Raw genomic sequence first — 14,766 nt, forward strand, 5'->3', positions numbered from 1 at the left:
AATTGTTTTTGCAATTGAAAGTGGTTGCTATTGCTTGAAAAATGCATGATCAGAATAAATATCCACGCTGGAAGAAAATGGTCTGGTGTTTCAGGAGGAAGTTGACATTTTCCCCTTTTCACATTCTATAGTAAATCATAATATATAAGCTCTGATGTTACTATTAATGGGGATATTAGAAAGTGACAAGTTAGGTGCTGAAATGTGTGAAACAAAGAACTGGCCCACATCCAACCATTTCTTTGGGTTCATATTGGCTCCATGATTCATCACTTATATAAATCACATTGGAGTGCATGATATTACCGCTGGGGAATGAGAATAAATCTACATAGTTATTTTTCCCTCTTCTATGGAAAAACTCCCCTGTGTAGCTGAAGTTAATAGTTAAAAATCCTTTATTGCTATGATGACAGTCAAATAACCTTTTTCTATTGAAGTATATATACTGAGACTATGGACACTCTCATTTGTTTGTATGTCTTTTGTTGCCAAGGTGGACGAAATCTAGGATAATATTACAACTTTCACCCCTATCCAGTCCAGACCAATTTTCAAAACTTTGAGTGACAATTGCTCCGTCATGCAACACTGTACCCATATTAAATATTTTATCCTTTGTTTAAAACAGACAGAGCTTTCTTCTGGTGGTATTTGATCACCACTGTTTGTTTTTATTTTTTTGCTATTTAAATGAAAAAAATACCAACAATTGTGAGAAAAAAAAATCATTTTTTGCTTAGCCTTCGTTATACAATTTTGCAAATAGATACATTTTCTTCATCAATTCAGGCCGTATTCTGATACATTTTTGGGGTATAAATATCCCAAAACCGTGTATATTATTTATTCTGTGTGAAAACTATAGAGCCTACAAACTATGGGAAATATATTTGAAAATTGAGCAGTTGAGACCCTAAAATGCTGGATGCTGGTATGATGTATGGCAGTGATCAGCACGCTGATGTGAGGTATGGCAGTGATCAAGACATTAGCATGAGGCATGGTGGTGATCGGGATGCTGGTATGGGGCATGGCGGTAATCAGGATGCTGGTATGGGGTATGGTGGTGATCAGAATGCTGGTATGGGGTATGGCGGTGTTCAGAATGCTGGTATAGGGTATGGAGGTGTTCAGAATGCTGGTATAGGATATGGCGGTGTTCAGAATGCTGGTATGGGGTATAGCGGCGATGAGAATGCTGGTATGGGGTATGGTGGTGTTCAGAATACTGGTATGGTGTATGGCAGTGATTAGAACACTGGTATAGAATATGATGGTGATCAGGACACTGATATGGGGTATGGCAGTGATCAGGACACTGGTATAGGATATGGCGTTGATCAGGACACTGGTATGGTGTATGGCGGTGATCACAATACTGGTATGGCATATGAGGTTATCAGGATGCTGGTATGGCAGTGATCAGGGAGCTGGTATGGCATATGTCGGTGATCAGGATGCTAGTATGGGGTATGGCAGTGATCAGACGTTGGTATGGCGGTGATCAGGACATTGATATGGTGTATGGCCATGTTACTGTGAACACAGGAACAGGTGACAGGGGCTGGCTGCATGTTTATTATTGACTACAATGGGCAGTGATCAGGGACACAGTGGCAGTAATCAGGGACACTGGGGTGGCTGGCACAGCAGTCTGTGAGTGTACATGCAGCCTATTCATGATTGCATGTAGTCAGCATTGTAGTCAGATACAATAGATAGATAAGCATTGTAGTCAGATACAAACCAACAGAGAAAATAACTAGGGAGATTTTTAGATGCTACAGATTTCTGCTGGTAGTACTCAGCAATTCAAATGATACCCTGATGGAAAATCGACTCTACTTTCTATATAAAACACAAATCCTGTACATGAAAAAATAAGAATGGAAACCTGCTAAATGAGGACAGACACAATAGGTATGGGATTTTTGGCAGCAGTACTCATCATGTTGAAGTTGTGGGGGGAAGTCCAGGAAAATCATGTGTTCTTGCTGATCTCCACTTCTAAACATAGTATTGAACATTCTGTCATTGTTCTACAAATTCCTGCTGCGTCTTTAATTGGCCATACCTATTCTGTTTGTGGTGATGTTAACGCTTTAGAAACTTTTGCTTTTTTATTTCTAACCTAAAGTGAAAAAAAATTAGGGCAGAATTAGAACATCGGCTTTTTTAACTGTTCTCCTTTATTGGGGAGATTCACCTTTTTATTTGTCTTGGTGACCAGTGTAACTAGGATGTGATGGGAAATCCCAAATTTCACCTGAACAAGAGACTAGGGGAAAATCTTCAAATGGGGAATCCACTTTGGACAGATTATAATCCTTCTCTACTATGCCCAAATATTATTATTATTAATAATAATAATAAAATAGCCTAAATTATCTGTAACAGAATGTTATGTGCAGGGCTATATCATTAAAAAGGCAATTGTTGGTGCAGTGATTACCGCTGATGTTTGGGTTCCCTGATTCTGGATGCCAACAACCTTCCCGACAATGCCACACCCTCTAAAGCAGCAAGGTTAGATGTGGAGGGTTTATTTGAGAAAATATTTCCAATGGGCCAAAAAAAATACAGAATAGTAAACTGTAACAGTTAAAAATATTGTCACAACATCATAAATGACTGGAGGACCACAGGGTCTCTGCCCCTGAACCCTAAAACCAGGGATATCCTAACTAGAGTGGTGGTATCGGGAACTAAAGGTCCGTGAGTCTTTCCAAAACCCTATCACTGGCAAATGTATTGATAATTGTTGTGGCCCGAGGTTATTGCGTTGGAGCACTCAAATTTGAGTGGAACCTACAATACCGTTTGTAAATACCCAAGCTGTATTTTAAAAATACATGACGCTGTCCCTTTAAGAAGTGGGCAGGAATTTGTGACCAGCAGCCTCCCACCACCAAATGATCTGTGATTATTACTGGTCTCCATCACTGTCTGGAATCGATTATGTTGGCTGCGACTAAAGACTTGGTGATGACGGTCTCCCACAGACCCGATGATGTAACAGCAGGGGCGGACTGCCAATGCAGGGGCCCCCCGGGCAATAGGGGGATCATGGGGCCCCTGTATCCTTGCCCAAACTCAAAAAAGCCTATGAAAAAGGTACCAGGGGCATCTCATGGGGCCCCCTATTGACCCCGGGCCCTCGGGCAGTGCCCGAGTTTCCAAATGGTCAGTCCGCCCCTGGTCAGCAGCAACCTAGCACCAAACAGTGGTAGTCTCTCACAGCTGTGACCTCTGGGTAGATCTGGCAGCAGAATTTCTCTCTCTTTCTTTCTCATGATCCCATCTCAGCTCCCAAAACAGCCCTAGGCTTCCTTCCCATTCCTGCTGTAGCTCTCTAGTATCCTGGGACTTGTAGTATTGGCTTTATAGGAAGATGCCTGTGGGGGACCACATTTTCCAATGTCCCAGCAGTCCTCTTTCCTCCCAGGCTGAACAGCAGTCAGTCACAGTATCCTCTGCAACATGGGGCAGTGGGCTGGCTTTCCTCCAGCTCGCAGTGGTAGTTTCACAGCCTTATAAATGTCCTGTGTCCACTTTTTCTCCTCCTCTCTTTACTGGCAGCAAAGGTGATGGAGAACAGCTGCAGCACCGAGTGTGTATATGTAATATTCCAATGACAGCCTGGTCTGTGTGGCTGCAGGCAGGAGCACTACAGACCAGGGCTACAGTAGGAATCTGTTGTTTCTCTGCAGGTTATTGGTAAGTAAACTAGTCCTCATAAGATTTGTTGGGCTGGTGGCCCAGAGTGTTGAGACCATTCAGACATTAATTAGAGCAAGACCCACAGTGACACATGCTGATTGGTCATTTTATAGCTGCCTGCTACCCATTCAGAACTGCATCTGGCAGAGGGATGTCCTCCAGCACTCAGGGGCATATTTACCACAAGGCAAACAAGGCACTTGCCTAGGGCGCATTTTTCAGGGTTGCAGCACCTCCCCCCAGAAGAAGGGATGAAAAAAAGGACACGCACACCATGGGAACCAGGTGGGATCCGAGACATGCTGCGGGGTGCTTGATGGTGTATGCAGAGCCTGGCTCTCGTTCCCGGGGATGTCTGGAGCTGTGAAGATAAGTGTCTCTCTATCGCTGGAGGGGTAGTGGAAGGCCCTCCTGGGTGGGGGGCAGGGGTGATGTTGGTCAATGTCAGGCTCTCTCCATGGGATGGAGAAGGGCGGTTGTGTTGGTCGGTGTCCGTGAGGGCAGATGATTTTTGTGTTGCCTAGTGGAGCACAAAACCTAAATACACCAGTGCCAGCACTGACTGCATAGAAAGCTGATACCGGAGGATATGAAAAGGTGTGTCACAATAAACCATGTCCCTAGTGAACACCCCTCTTTCATGATGCCCAACAATCACTGTTGCACCAGGACACCCTACTTGATACACTTTCTTTAGCCTGTAAAAATGTGTTACTACCATAAACAGGTGATTATGTTGCCTCCCAGACTAAAGGTCCTCAGCCCTCTTTTGCCCTGTGTCCACTTTAAAGTTCTAAAAGCATATCAGTGATGCTAAGTTCATAGGTGTAGCTGCCGGCAAATGTACTTCTCTATTAGCCCCAAAGTCCACGTAATCCAATAATCAAATAGGAACTCCAAGGGCTGTAGGTCTAGCCCCTCCACCAAAGTAGTAGACCATGAGGCCAGTCCAAGAAAAGCTCTAGGAAAAGCTCTAGGACCATCCCTCATACTTATAGGCCAACAGGAAGGCATTGGCAGTAAGATGAGAGTGGACCAAGAACAGCTTTGGTTGTTAAAATCAGAATTTTGATATCAGATTTCTTGGGCTTTTGCTGGACCACTATGCAAGATACTGTATAAGGATCCACGGGCAGGCAGCTCTGAATGCCTGCTTACTATGGTATAAGTTTAGTACTGTAAAATAATTTTTGGTTGTTGGATCTCTTTAAAGATTGTTCTCCGTTTCAGCCATCATCGCACATTCATAATTCATCATTTGTGACAAGAAGATTATTTTACCATATTATTCAATAACACATGAACCTTCCCACAGAACTCACAGTAAAATGAATACAGACAAACATGAAATGTAAATAAAAATTCTGCTGAGTGGAATACACATGAATGGAATTGGAAGAAAACAATGTCTCTTTCATACTGGGGGTTGTTTTAGCTGACGGAGGCAAACTCTTCGAAGGTTTCTCATAACCCTTATGTGTTGGTGGCTTGCTCCTAGCACACTAATTACATTTTTTCATGGTTTCAGTGAACAACTAACTTTCTGACCTTGTTCAACAGAAGTTCTTATTGAGATTACGTTTGATTCTTTTCTCATTCCAGAATTTTAGGTCAAGATGTGTTGGCAGTGATTGGGCTTGTCACGTTTAAGGCTTACAGGCATAGAAACCAGACAGACGTGCTACTATTGAAGCTGGTTCATTGAATACTATGATTGTAAGCAATACGCATTTAATGGAGAAATTCAAAGTCATTTTTTGCCTTATGGCATCCATAGATGCACTAGAATGCTGACACGGTATTGACTTGAAATTATTCCTAGAAATTAATATTCTGTCACCTTCAAGCAAGTTTGTAGGGGAATGTACAGTTTAAATACAACACAATAAAATAATAATTTCTTTTTCCTATTTCTTCTGTCTCTCATGTATTTCTCTCTTTTAATTTTATTGGGAGTCTTACCTTAGTTTTTCAAATAAAATGGCAGGGAGCGGTAATCCGTAAGCTATGAGATCATGCTTCATCTTCATTTTCATTATCATATTATAGCACATCAGAGAAGATATACTAAAACTGGAGCATACAAAATCTGGTGCAGCTCTAAATAGAAATCAGCTTCCATGTTTTATTGTCAAAGCTTAAAGTTATATTATAGGTTTATCTTGTTTTGTGTTTTTTTTTTAAATAACAAACATGGTATACTTACCTGCTCTGTGCAATGTTTTTGCTTCGAGCAGCCACCTTGCTATGGGGGGCACTGGTGCATGCTCACTCCCGAGCTCTGCTCTGTGTCCATAAGACACCTAGAGCTGCAGCTCAGCCCAACCCCCCGCTATCTCTTCATTGGCTCACTGGCTGTGATTGGCAGCAGTTTGAGCCAATGGCTCCCATTGCTGTGTCTCAGCCAATGAGGAGAGAGAGACTTGGGGCAGTTGAGACTCCCATGCACATTGTTGGTTTGAGAGGGGCTCAGTTGAGTATTAGGCGGGCTGTGGTTGGAGCTGAGCACAGAAGGTTTTTTACCTTTGTGTATAGAATACATGAAGGTAAAGAAACCTACAGCCTTTACAACCACTTTAATTGAACAGCTGAAGTTAGACGCTGATTGGCTATCATGCACAGCTGTATCAGATTCTGAGAGCTTCAGTTTTCGTAACTCTCCCATGATTTGTTCCTAGTTGTCACTAAGCATGTGTACACATGAAATCTACTAAACCAAAGTCAGATTTGAACATTTCTAATAAAATGGCAGACACTCCATTTGAGAAAAGGTAGAGTGATTTTTTTTTAAATTACCAGAATTGCCTAATAATGTGTTTTGTGAAAGTTTTGGAGCTGGGGTAAGAAATATTGAGGTGGAATTACTAAAGGCAAATAGACTGTGCACTTTGAAAGTTCAGTTGTACTAATTTTCCCCAGAGCCTAGTAAATGTGGTAACTCTTTACTTTGTAAAGAAAACCCAATTGGGTGAAGGAAAATTTAAGAAATAAAAACAACATTTTTGCTTGCACATGATTGGATGATGGAAATCAAAAGACCTTAAAAACATTTTCTAAGGTCTGAGGAAAATGAGTGCCATAGCACTGGCAGAGTGCACAGTCAATTTGCCTTTAGTCAATCCACCCTATTGAGTCACGCAAAACTCTAATTTTGTTAAGGAAGTATTATGCATTCCAAAGCCATTATATGCACAGGTTTTAGTGAATTACATTGCTGGCTGTTACCAACTTCTCTGGAGTTACTGAGACAGGTCACACCACTAACGTCCTAAAACTTGCCAATAAGAGGGTATGTGTTACTACATTCCACTGGGGAGATTTTGCTTCATTTCCTATCTGAAGACACAGCAGGAAGTCAGAGGAGATTTCTCCAAAGTAAGGAACTTCTTTTTTAGTTGCCATTGGTACAAGTTTCTCCACTGCATGATTTCCTTTCTGTGTCTGGTCTGGTGGCAACTGAAAATATTTGGTTTTCCTATCACTTTCAGTCTCAATTCCTGTTTCTGGCACAAAAAAAAGAGTAAATCTCTCCAGTAATGATGCAAAAAACAATAAATAATTTCAGGGGTTCTAACCCTTGTCTTCCTATTCTTTCCAAATTTAAAGATATATTTGGGCTGCAGATGCACTTTAAAATGGAAATAAAGTCCATAATACTTACCTCCTCCCCAATAGTCCGAGGTCCCTTACCCGTATCGCCATCTTCTTTTCAGCTTCTCCCAGGTGCCAGTGCTTGGCCGTAATACTTGGCCAGTGCAGGATGATGTAACTTGAGCAGGAGTTCACTCGTTCCGACACACTGACTTTAGTTACACTTTAGGTCCTATGTATAATTCTCAAAAGCACAATCAATTCCACAAGTAGATAATAAGATTTATGAAAGTTTTCCATATACTGTATAAGAATAGCCACAGAAATCTTTTTTGTAGGTTTTTGAACTCTAACTACAGGATAAAAAAGGGAAGTGCAGTATTAATAACAACAAAAATAGCTCTTATATTTTTTTTAACTCTTTTTAAAGTCTTTCTTAACTCGTAACCAACTTATAAAGTACAGTTGTTATTGGATATTCTGTGAGAGTACAATAAAAAGAAAACATTTGGTGTTTGCCATTACACTTATCAGATTCCACTCAGTATCATGCTCAGATGATTTTTACTGTGCTTGACAAAATAGGCAAGCATGACCCTACACCATTAGCAGTGCTGCTAATGGAGTTTGAGGAACCCTAAAAATAACAGGTGTGAAAGTCACTGCAGACCAGGGGCGGACTGACCATTTGGAAACTCGGGCACTGCCCGAGGGCCCGGGGTCAGTAGGGGGCCTCATGAGATGCCCCTGGTACCTTTTTCATAGGCTTTTTTTGAGTTTGGGCAAGGACACAGGAGCCCCATGATCCCCTATTGCCCAGGGGCCCCATGAGTTGTCAGTCCGCCCCTGCTGCAGACCCAGTTATTGCCACATTAGATGCATCCAGGAGGCAGGCAGGGTTCAGGCAGGTCATACAAGTCCATGTACACCTAGAATACTGGTAGCCCCATTTGTCATAGCAGCTTCCTTTAGGTACTGCTCTTAGCATTTTGTCTTAGAAGGGGCATTCCAGGCGCTGCTACCACCTCAGCCGCCATGACAGTAAAACTGTAGAAATCATTTTATTTTTTTATTTTTTAAAGGAAGAAAGGTCACAGTGGTCAAAATCCATGACGTGTCTCATGATGAAACTGGAGCAGCTGAATGTGGACATTGAAGATGCCATCACTACAGGGGCTAATCAGATGTGTATCTCACCTGAGCTTCTGGCAGATCAGGTACAGTAAAAGTGTTATTCTTATGTACATTCTAAAAAAAAACATTAGCAATGACCTGGATAGCTGGTCATTTGTCCTCTTGCAGTTGTTAAAATTGTTGCAGTATCTCTTTAATGTGTGACCATATTCTAACTAGCCCAGAAGTCTAGGGAGGTTTTATTAAAAAAAAAAAGTCAACATGAGAGTCCATACATAATCGACAGAGTTTATTTAAAATCAAGTGGTTCAGTATACAGCAGAAAGTATTTCATCCTACAAACCTTACCCATGAGCTATGAGTAAGGCTTTGTAAGCTGGAACACATTAGCTTTCTGCTTTATACTAAACAAATTGACTTTTTATGGTTAAACTCTGTCCAATTATGTATGGACTTCAGCATTGACTTTTTTCAGTATCTTTGCCTTCTACATGATGGTAGCACCCAAGAGGTTGAGCTAAGCTTCTTTGTTTGGTTGGCAGGGTTAGTCCTGTAGTCATGTCAGTCCCCGACTGATTCTCATACAGGTAATCAAAGGAGTGCTTTGAAAACATATTTGTGTATATGCTTTTCTAACAGATGGAACATGGCTTGCAGTGGTATAGAGTTTTTTTTAGTTTGCATACTCATATATTGATCAGTCATTTATGTCAATGTATTATTATGCACCGGGTCATATACAGGTTCCCTAAATGTCTTTATTATTGATTTTTAACTTTTTAACTTTTTTTGTATGCGTAAGCAAGTTATAGAGGTCTTAAACAGCAGTAGGGGTTTTAATAAAGTTCTGCAATCTTTTATAAAAGTGGCTTTTTATATGGGTGTTGTAGTGGGATTTGTACATCTGAAGCTTATACAGTGCTGATTGGGCTTTTATTAAAATTTCTGCCTTTTTTAGTCTTATGTTGTGAATAGACTGGATAGAACCACATTAGTAGGAAGTGTTTTATAGCAGTTATTCCAATTTTTGGGGTATTTAGCTGTGTTGTTTTTTTTTTTACTTTTCTGTGTTTGGATACTGCCTTAGGCCCCTTTCACACGGGGACCCCCTTTTTCAGGCGGACCCAATCAGAACCTCTGTTCTCCTCTATGGAGTGGTGGATGTAAAGGGATATGTGTTCCTTTACACCCACCAACATCAAATCCAGTCTGCCAAAAAGAGATGGATGGGGATCCTTCCATCCATTGGATTGGACAGGCGGTCCGTTTCCATCTGACCGCCCATAGAGGACAGCGTGCTGTTTCCGTGTCCGCTCTGCATAAGCGGAGCAGACACAGACCTGTCATCCGCTTGCTCAGTGGAGATCAGCAGACAGATCCCCCGCTGAGCAAGCGGATCAACTGACGGATCCGCTCAATGTGAAAGGGGCCTTACATTGTAGCCAAACCTTTTTTTTTTTTCTCGTATGGGTTGGAGCAGGAAAGGTTAGAACCCTTGTGAGGTTTTACTGCTCTGTTAGAGAGAGATGACCTTTAATTTTCTATTCTGGTGACACAGTTAGTCCTCATGCACACTGGACATTTTACAGCTGCTGTTTTTGGCTTTTGATGTTTTTTTCTACAGCCAGTAAACCCCCCAGCATCTTATCCTATGTGTTGACTGTAATCAATGTTTTTTGACAGGGGCCTTTTTCTGGCTGGAAAAAACCCCAGGACGAATAGGTTTCTAGAGGAGTTTTTTAGCTGCATATCTCTAATGCTGAAAAACATGGCAAAACGTGGTAAATCACAGCAAACAAGCATTTTTGGACCTTTTTTAAAAAAAAAAACCCTCTAAAAACTGCAAACGTGAAAAAAACACGGCTAAACGTTAATGCAAAAACGCTGGAAAACTCACATTTTTAACATGACTTTACACAGCTAACGTTACCACCATTATTAAAACACCCAGTCAGGGGCGGACTGACCATTTGGAAACTCGGGCACTGCCTGAGGGCCCGGTGTCAGTAGGGGGCCCCATGAGATGCCCCTGGTACCTTTTTGATAGGCTTTTTTGAGTTTGGGCAAGGACACAGGGGCCCCATGATCCCCTATTGCCCAGGGGCCCCATGAGTTTTCAGTCCACCCCTGCACCCAGTGTGCATGGAGCCTTTGACTAGATAGTAGATAAGGAAACTCTGCAACAGGGAAACAGACAGCAGTAAAAACTGACAGATTCCAGTATTTCCCAACTTAATAAAAAAAAAAAAAACATTTTAACTTCTGCCTGTATTCCTTCACATCATGTCTGGTAAAAAGTGTGTAGCCAAAATAGAAAATGAAGGGAAATCTCTCTCTGTACAGCAGTAAAACTTGACAGGGGTTCTAATTCTTAGCCACACCATCCAAATCTAGAAAAAAAGTTTGGCTATTTAATGAACTTTTGGATTTATTTATAAAAAAAATTGCAGTGTGAATGTCTCAATATCCCAAATAAACCCCGTAATTTGTCTAATATGTTTATTTCTCATGAAATATCTCAATCAGGAAAAGTACCACACTATGGCCACTAAATGGAGCTGACATTCATAGGAAATAAACATATTACACACATTACAGCACATGTGTCAAGCACAAGGCCTGCTGGCAGAATCTGGCATGCCAGGCTATTTCATGTGGCCCTTGCACCTCTCCTGCAGCTGCGGCATTTTCAGCCAGGGAGAAGCTTGTCTCTGCCCCCTCATCTCAGCATTTGGCAGCAGAGAGGAGGACAGAACTCCTCCTACAGATCCTGTCCCTCTCTGTGCAGCTGCAGCAACCCCTTGTCACCACATCCTCTGGTCTCAGCATTTAAATGACTCTGGCATCTGACTCCAGCCCTCCTCTGGTCCTCCCCCAGACCCTGCACTTTCTGCTTCCTGGCTCCACCCCCAGCTTATTCCCAGAAGCAGCACAAGGTAAATGGATGCATTGTGATGTAAGGGAGGGTGGGGATCTTTTGACGTCTGATGATGTGTGGGGGGGGGGGGGACTCTTGACATGATGTAAGGGGGGGAGAGGGGGTGCTCTGGACATCTAGTCTTACAGATACAACCAGCCCTTTGAGGACAACCATAATGCTGATGTGGCACACAATGAAATTGAGTTTGCATTACAGAAATTATTCAGGACGTTTATGTGAATGCTGATATTCACACAGAAATTTAAGTAACCCCCTAAAGTACTCTGGCTGTCCAGTATAATCAGTCTATGAACACAGTGAGAAACCCCCACAAAATTCAAGGCTCAACTCTAGTGACAAAACATTCTCTCCAGACTTTAACTACACCCAACCACTACAGCTTCATAAAGAAAAGCGATGGATGAAGTATGACATATTTCCATAGCAGAGCATAAACAAACAGTCTTGGAATCCAGCTTTGAAAGAGTGACACCTTTATTATATCTTCATGGGAAGGAATGGAAAGACAAACTACTGCTGCAATATCTTACAATTGGACTCTAAAGAGACATACATTATGAATCTGCTCTGTAATTCATGTTAACAGTGGCCACCCATGTTGACATTTTGTAAAGTTGTCTTTTTATTACATGCTCCAAGCACTCCATAGAGCCCAATGTATTAACTTTGTATTGAATCAAACAGCTCATAAAACACTTGTTGACCATATAGATCACAGTGCTGACACCAAAGTCTTCTTTCCTTTACAGCTTCCCCAGATGGCTTCCCCACCTGGGAGAGCATTGTAGTTGTTTCTACACATAGCAACCATCACTCACCTACCAATGTCAGGTAACTGTAAATAGTAATGATTCCTGATCACCTGACTCTGCAGTACACCCAAAGAAGCTATATGTATACTGTATCTACAGTATTTACTAAGATACTCAGAAAATTATCACAAATAATGGGGCAGCGTAGTGGCTAAATGGCTAGCACTTTCGCCTGGCAATACTAGGGTAATCGGTTCAAATCCCAACCATGTCACCACCTGCCTGGAGCTTGCATGTTCTCCCTGTGCCTGTGTGGGCTTCCTCCTGGTACTCCAGTTTCCTCCCACACACCAAACATATGCTGGTAGGTTAACTGGATCCTGTCTAAAAAATTGGCCCTAGTATATGTATGTATGAATGTGAGTTAGGGACCTTAGGTTGTACACTCCTTGAGGGTTAGGGACTGATGTGAATGTACAACATATGTATATATATTTAAAGTGCTGTGTAAATTGATGGCACTATATTAGTACCTGTAATAAATAAAAATAAAATAAATAATCCACCCTATCAACAAAATATGTACATTCATGTGTTATGTGCAAATGACAACTCATTCAATTGTATACATATTACACTAAATTAATAATCAAGAGACTTTGTCTCCCACTTAAAGTGGTTCTAAAGGTTGTCTTTTTTTTAAAGTGACAAACATGTTATACTTACCTGCTTTGTGCAATTATTTTGCACAGAGCAACCCTGATCCTCTTCTTTTTCGGTTCCCCGCTGGTGCTCCTAGGTCCTCCCCCTGCCATGTGCCCCCAATAGCAAGTCTCTTGCTTTGGGAGCACTTGAGCAGGCTCGCTCCTGATCCGCACTCCTGTGAATAGATATTGTCCATTTACAAATAGAGGATGGCTCGTCCCTGCCTGCTCTCTCCTCTCATCAACTCACTGGCTGTGATTGCCAGCAGCAGGAGCCATTGGCTCCTGCTGCTGTGTGAGCCAGTGAGGAGAGAGACCCTGGACAGCCTCTGCTTTTATGCACATCGCTGGATCGAGTTGGGGCTCAGGTAAGTATAAGAGGGGGCTGGGGGAGCTGCAATATTATTATACAATATTATTATTATTATATTTTTTTTGCATATTTTATTGTTCATATGGAAACATTTTCATTCCTATCATTTTATTTCATTTGTGTAGTGGTGCAAAATTAAAAAAAATATATTTAATTTGTAAATAACTTAGTAATTTGATATAATAAATCACACCATATTGCAAACCTCCCCCACACCCCATCCCATTTGTTTTCATGGACCAAAAGATGGCAACCCTAGGCCCAGTATATGTTGTTTCTGCACCCTTCCTTAGACAAACCACTGTACAAGCAGGCACAGTCTATCTCAGCTTGAGATGGGGAGAACGTTGTGTATTTTTCAATGTTCACCTTGGATTGCTTTGAAGTAGAGGTCCACATTGGACTCTTGGTATGTTTCTCATTAAGGAGATAAGCAAAGAGCTGGAGAAACTTTGGCAGACTAGCCCCAGTTCATGCAGCAACCATCTATGATGTGTCAATAAAATGAATAACTCAAACCTGAGCACTAACAGAAATTGTTGACATTAATAAGCTCCCATCTGATCAATATCCTATACTGTGTTCTCTGCTCTCTTTGGGAACCTCCAGCATCCTCTCTCTGACACAGTGACCTCTCCAAATGCTTTTTACATTATTTTCTTTTCACATCTTCTCCCGAGTCTGTCTGAAAAATCAGCAGAGACAGCTGCGTATTCTCAAATGTTGTCAAATACAAGTAACTTCAGGGGTAAAGAGAGTGTGAAGACTGACGTCATTCTTGTCCTGTTTATAGGACCATTTTGTTCTTCCTTTTAGTAATATAACCATGCCTGTAGTCCTACAAATATATTTCATCACCAGAAAGCCAGTAACTATACAGAGTCAGTTTTATAGCACCATATGGTAACAATTAGTTCTCTTCTGTAAATATCTTATGCAAACTTGACCTACAACATGATGGGGAAATATGCCTTCATTTACCAGACGATCTTCTTACCAACAAGGCTGTAGAGCCAGAGGAAGTCCAAGCAGGAAATGGACAGCCAGTGAGTCATGTTTTTTGGATGTATATCTCCTAGTATTTTACATCATGCAGATCATCCACTGTGTTGATGTTGGAACATTTGGCGTGGGAAATGTGCTGCAAATTTGACCTTGTTGAGTTGTTCTTTTATTTAGTGTGTGTTTGAAGAATTTGGTAGAGCATTTATTTTTGCTATGGCTATTGTCAGTGCAAAGATGCAGTATTTAAAGGATAAGTTCATCTTTCCTTACATGTAACACGCATATTCAAGGTGTAACATGTAACATGTTGCAGCAGCCCCTGCACTTCCCACCCTACATCCTGATCACCCATTGTGATAGTGGGCCTGGGCTCTTCTCCCCGCACCCGCTGTCACAATTTTAAAAACATGGCCATGCGGGGCTCTGCCCACCAAGCCACATCCCTCATTCACAGAGTTCTGTGAATGGGAGAACTATGACTCCTGTCAGCCATTGCGGCTGACAGCTTGTAGCTCTCCGTGAACTACCAGGGTGTTGGTAAGT

At 41.6% G+C, this 14,766-nt stretch overlaps 1 protein-coding gene across 1 annotated transcript in view; it reads left to right on the forward strand.

The window, feature by feature from the left end:
• The window catches only part of STARD13 (StAR related lipid transfer domain containing 13), a 411,711-nt gene that overhangs the window by 39,280 nt on the left and 357,665 nt on the right, over window positions 1–14,766 (forward strand). Inside the window, exon 2 of the mRNA XM_089690866.1 lies at window positions 8,397–8,531. Coding sequence (XP_089546992.1) covers window positions 8,397–8,531 — 135 coding nt within the window. The remainder of the gene's footprint in view (window positions 1–8,396; window positions 8,532–14,766) is intronic.

The sequence above is a fragment of the Staurois parvus genome, unplaced genomic scaffold (genome assembly GCF_062004578.1).
Source record: "Staurois parvus isolate SC_StPar_1 unplaced genomic scaffold, SC_StPar_1.0 ptg000544l, whole genome shotgun sequence".
Lineage (NCBI taxonomy): Eukaryota > Metazoa > Chordata > Amphibia > Anura > Ranidae > Staurois > Staurois parvus.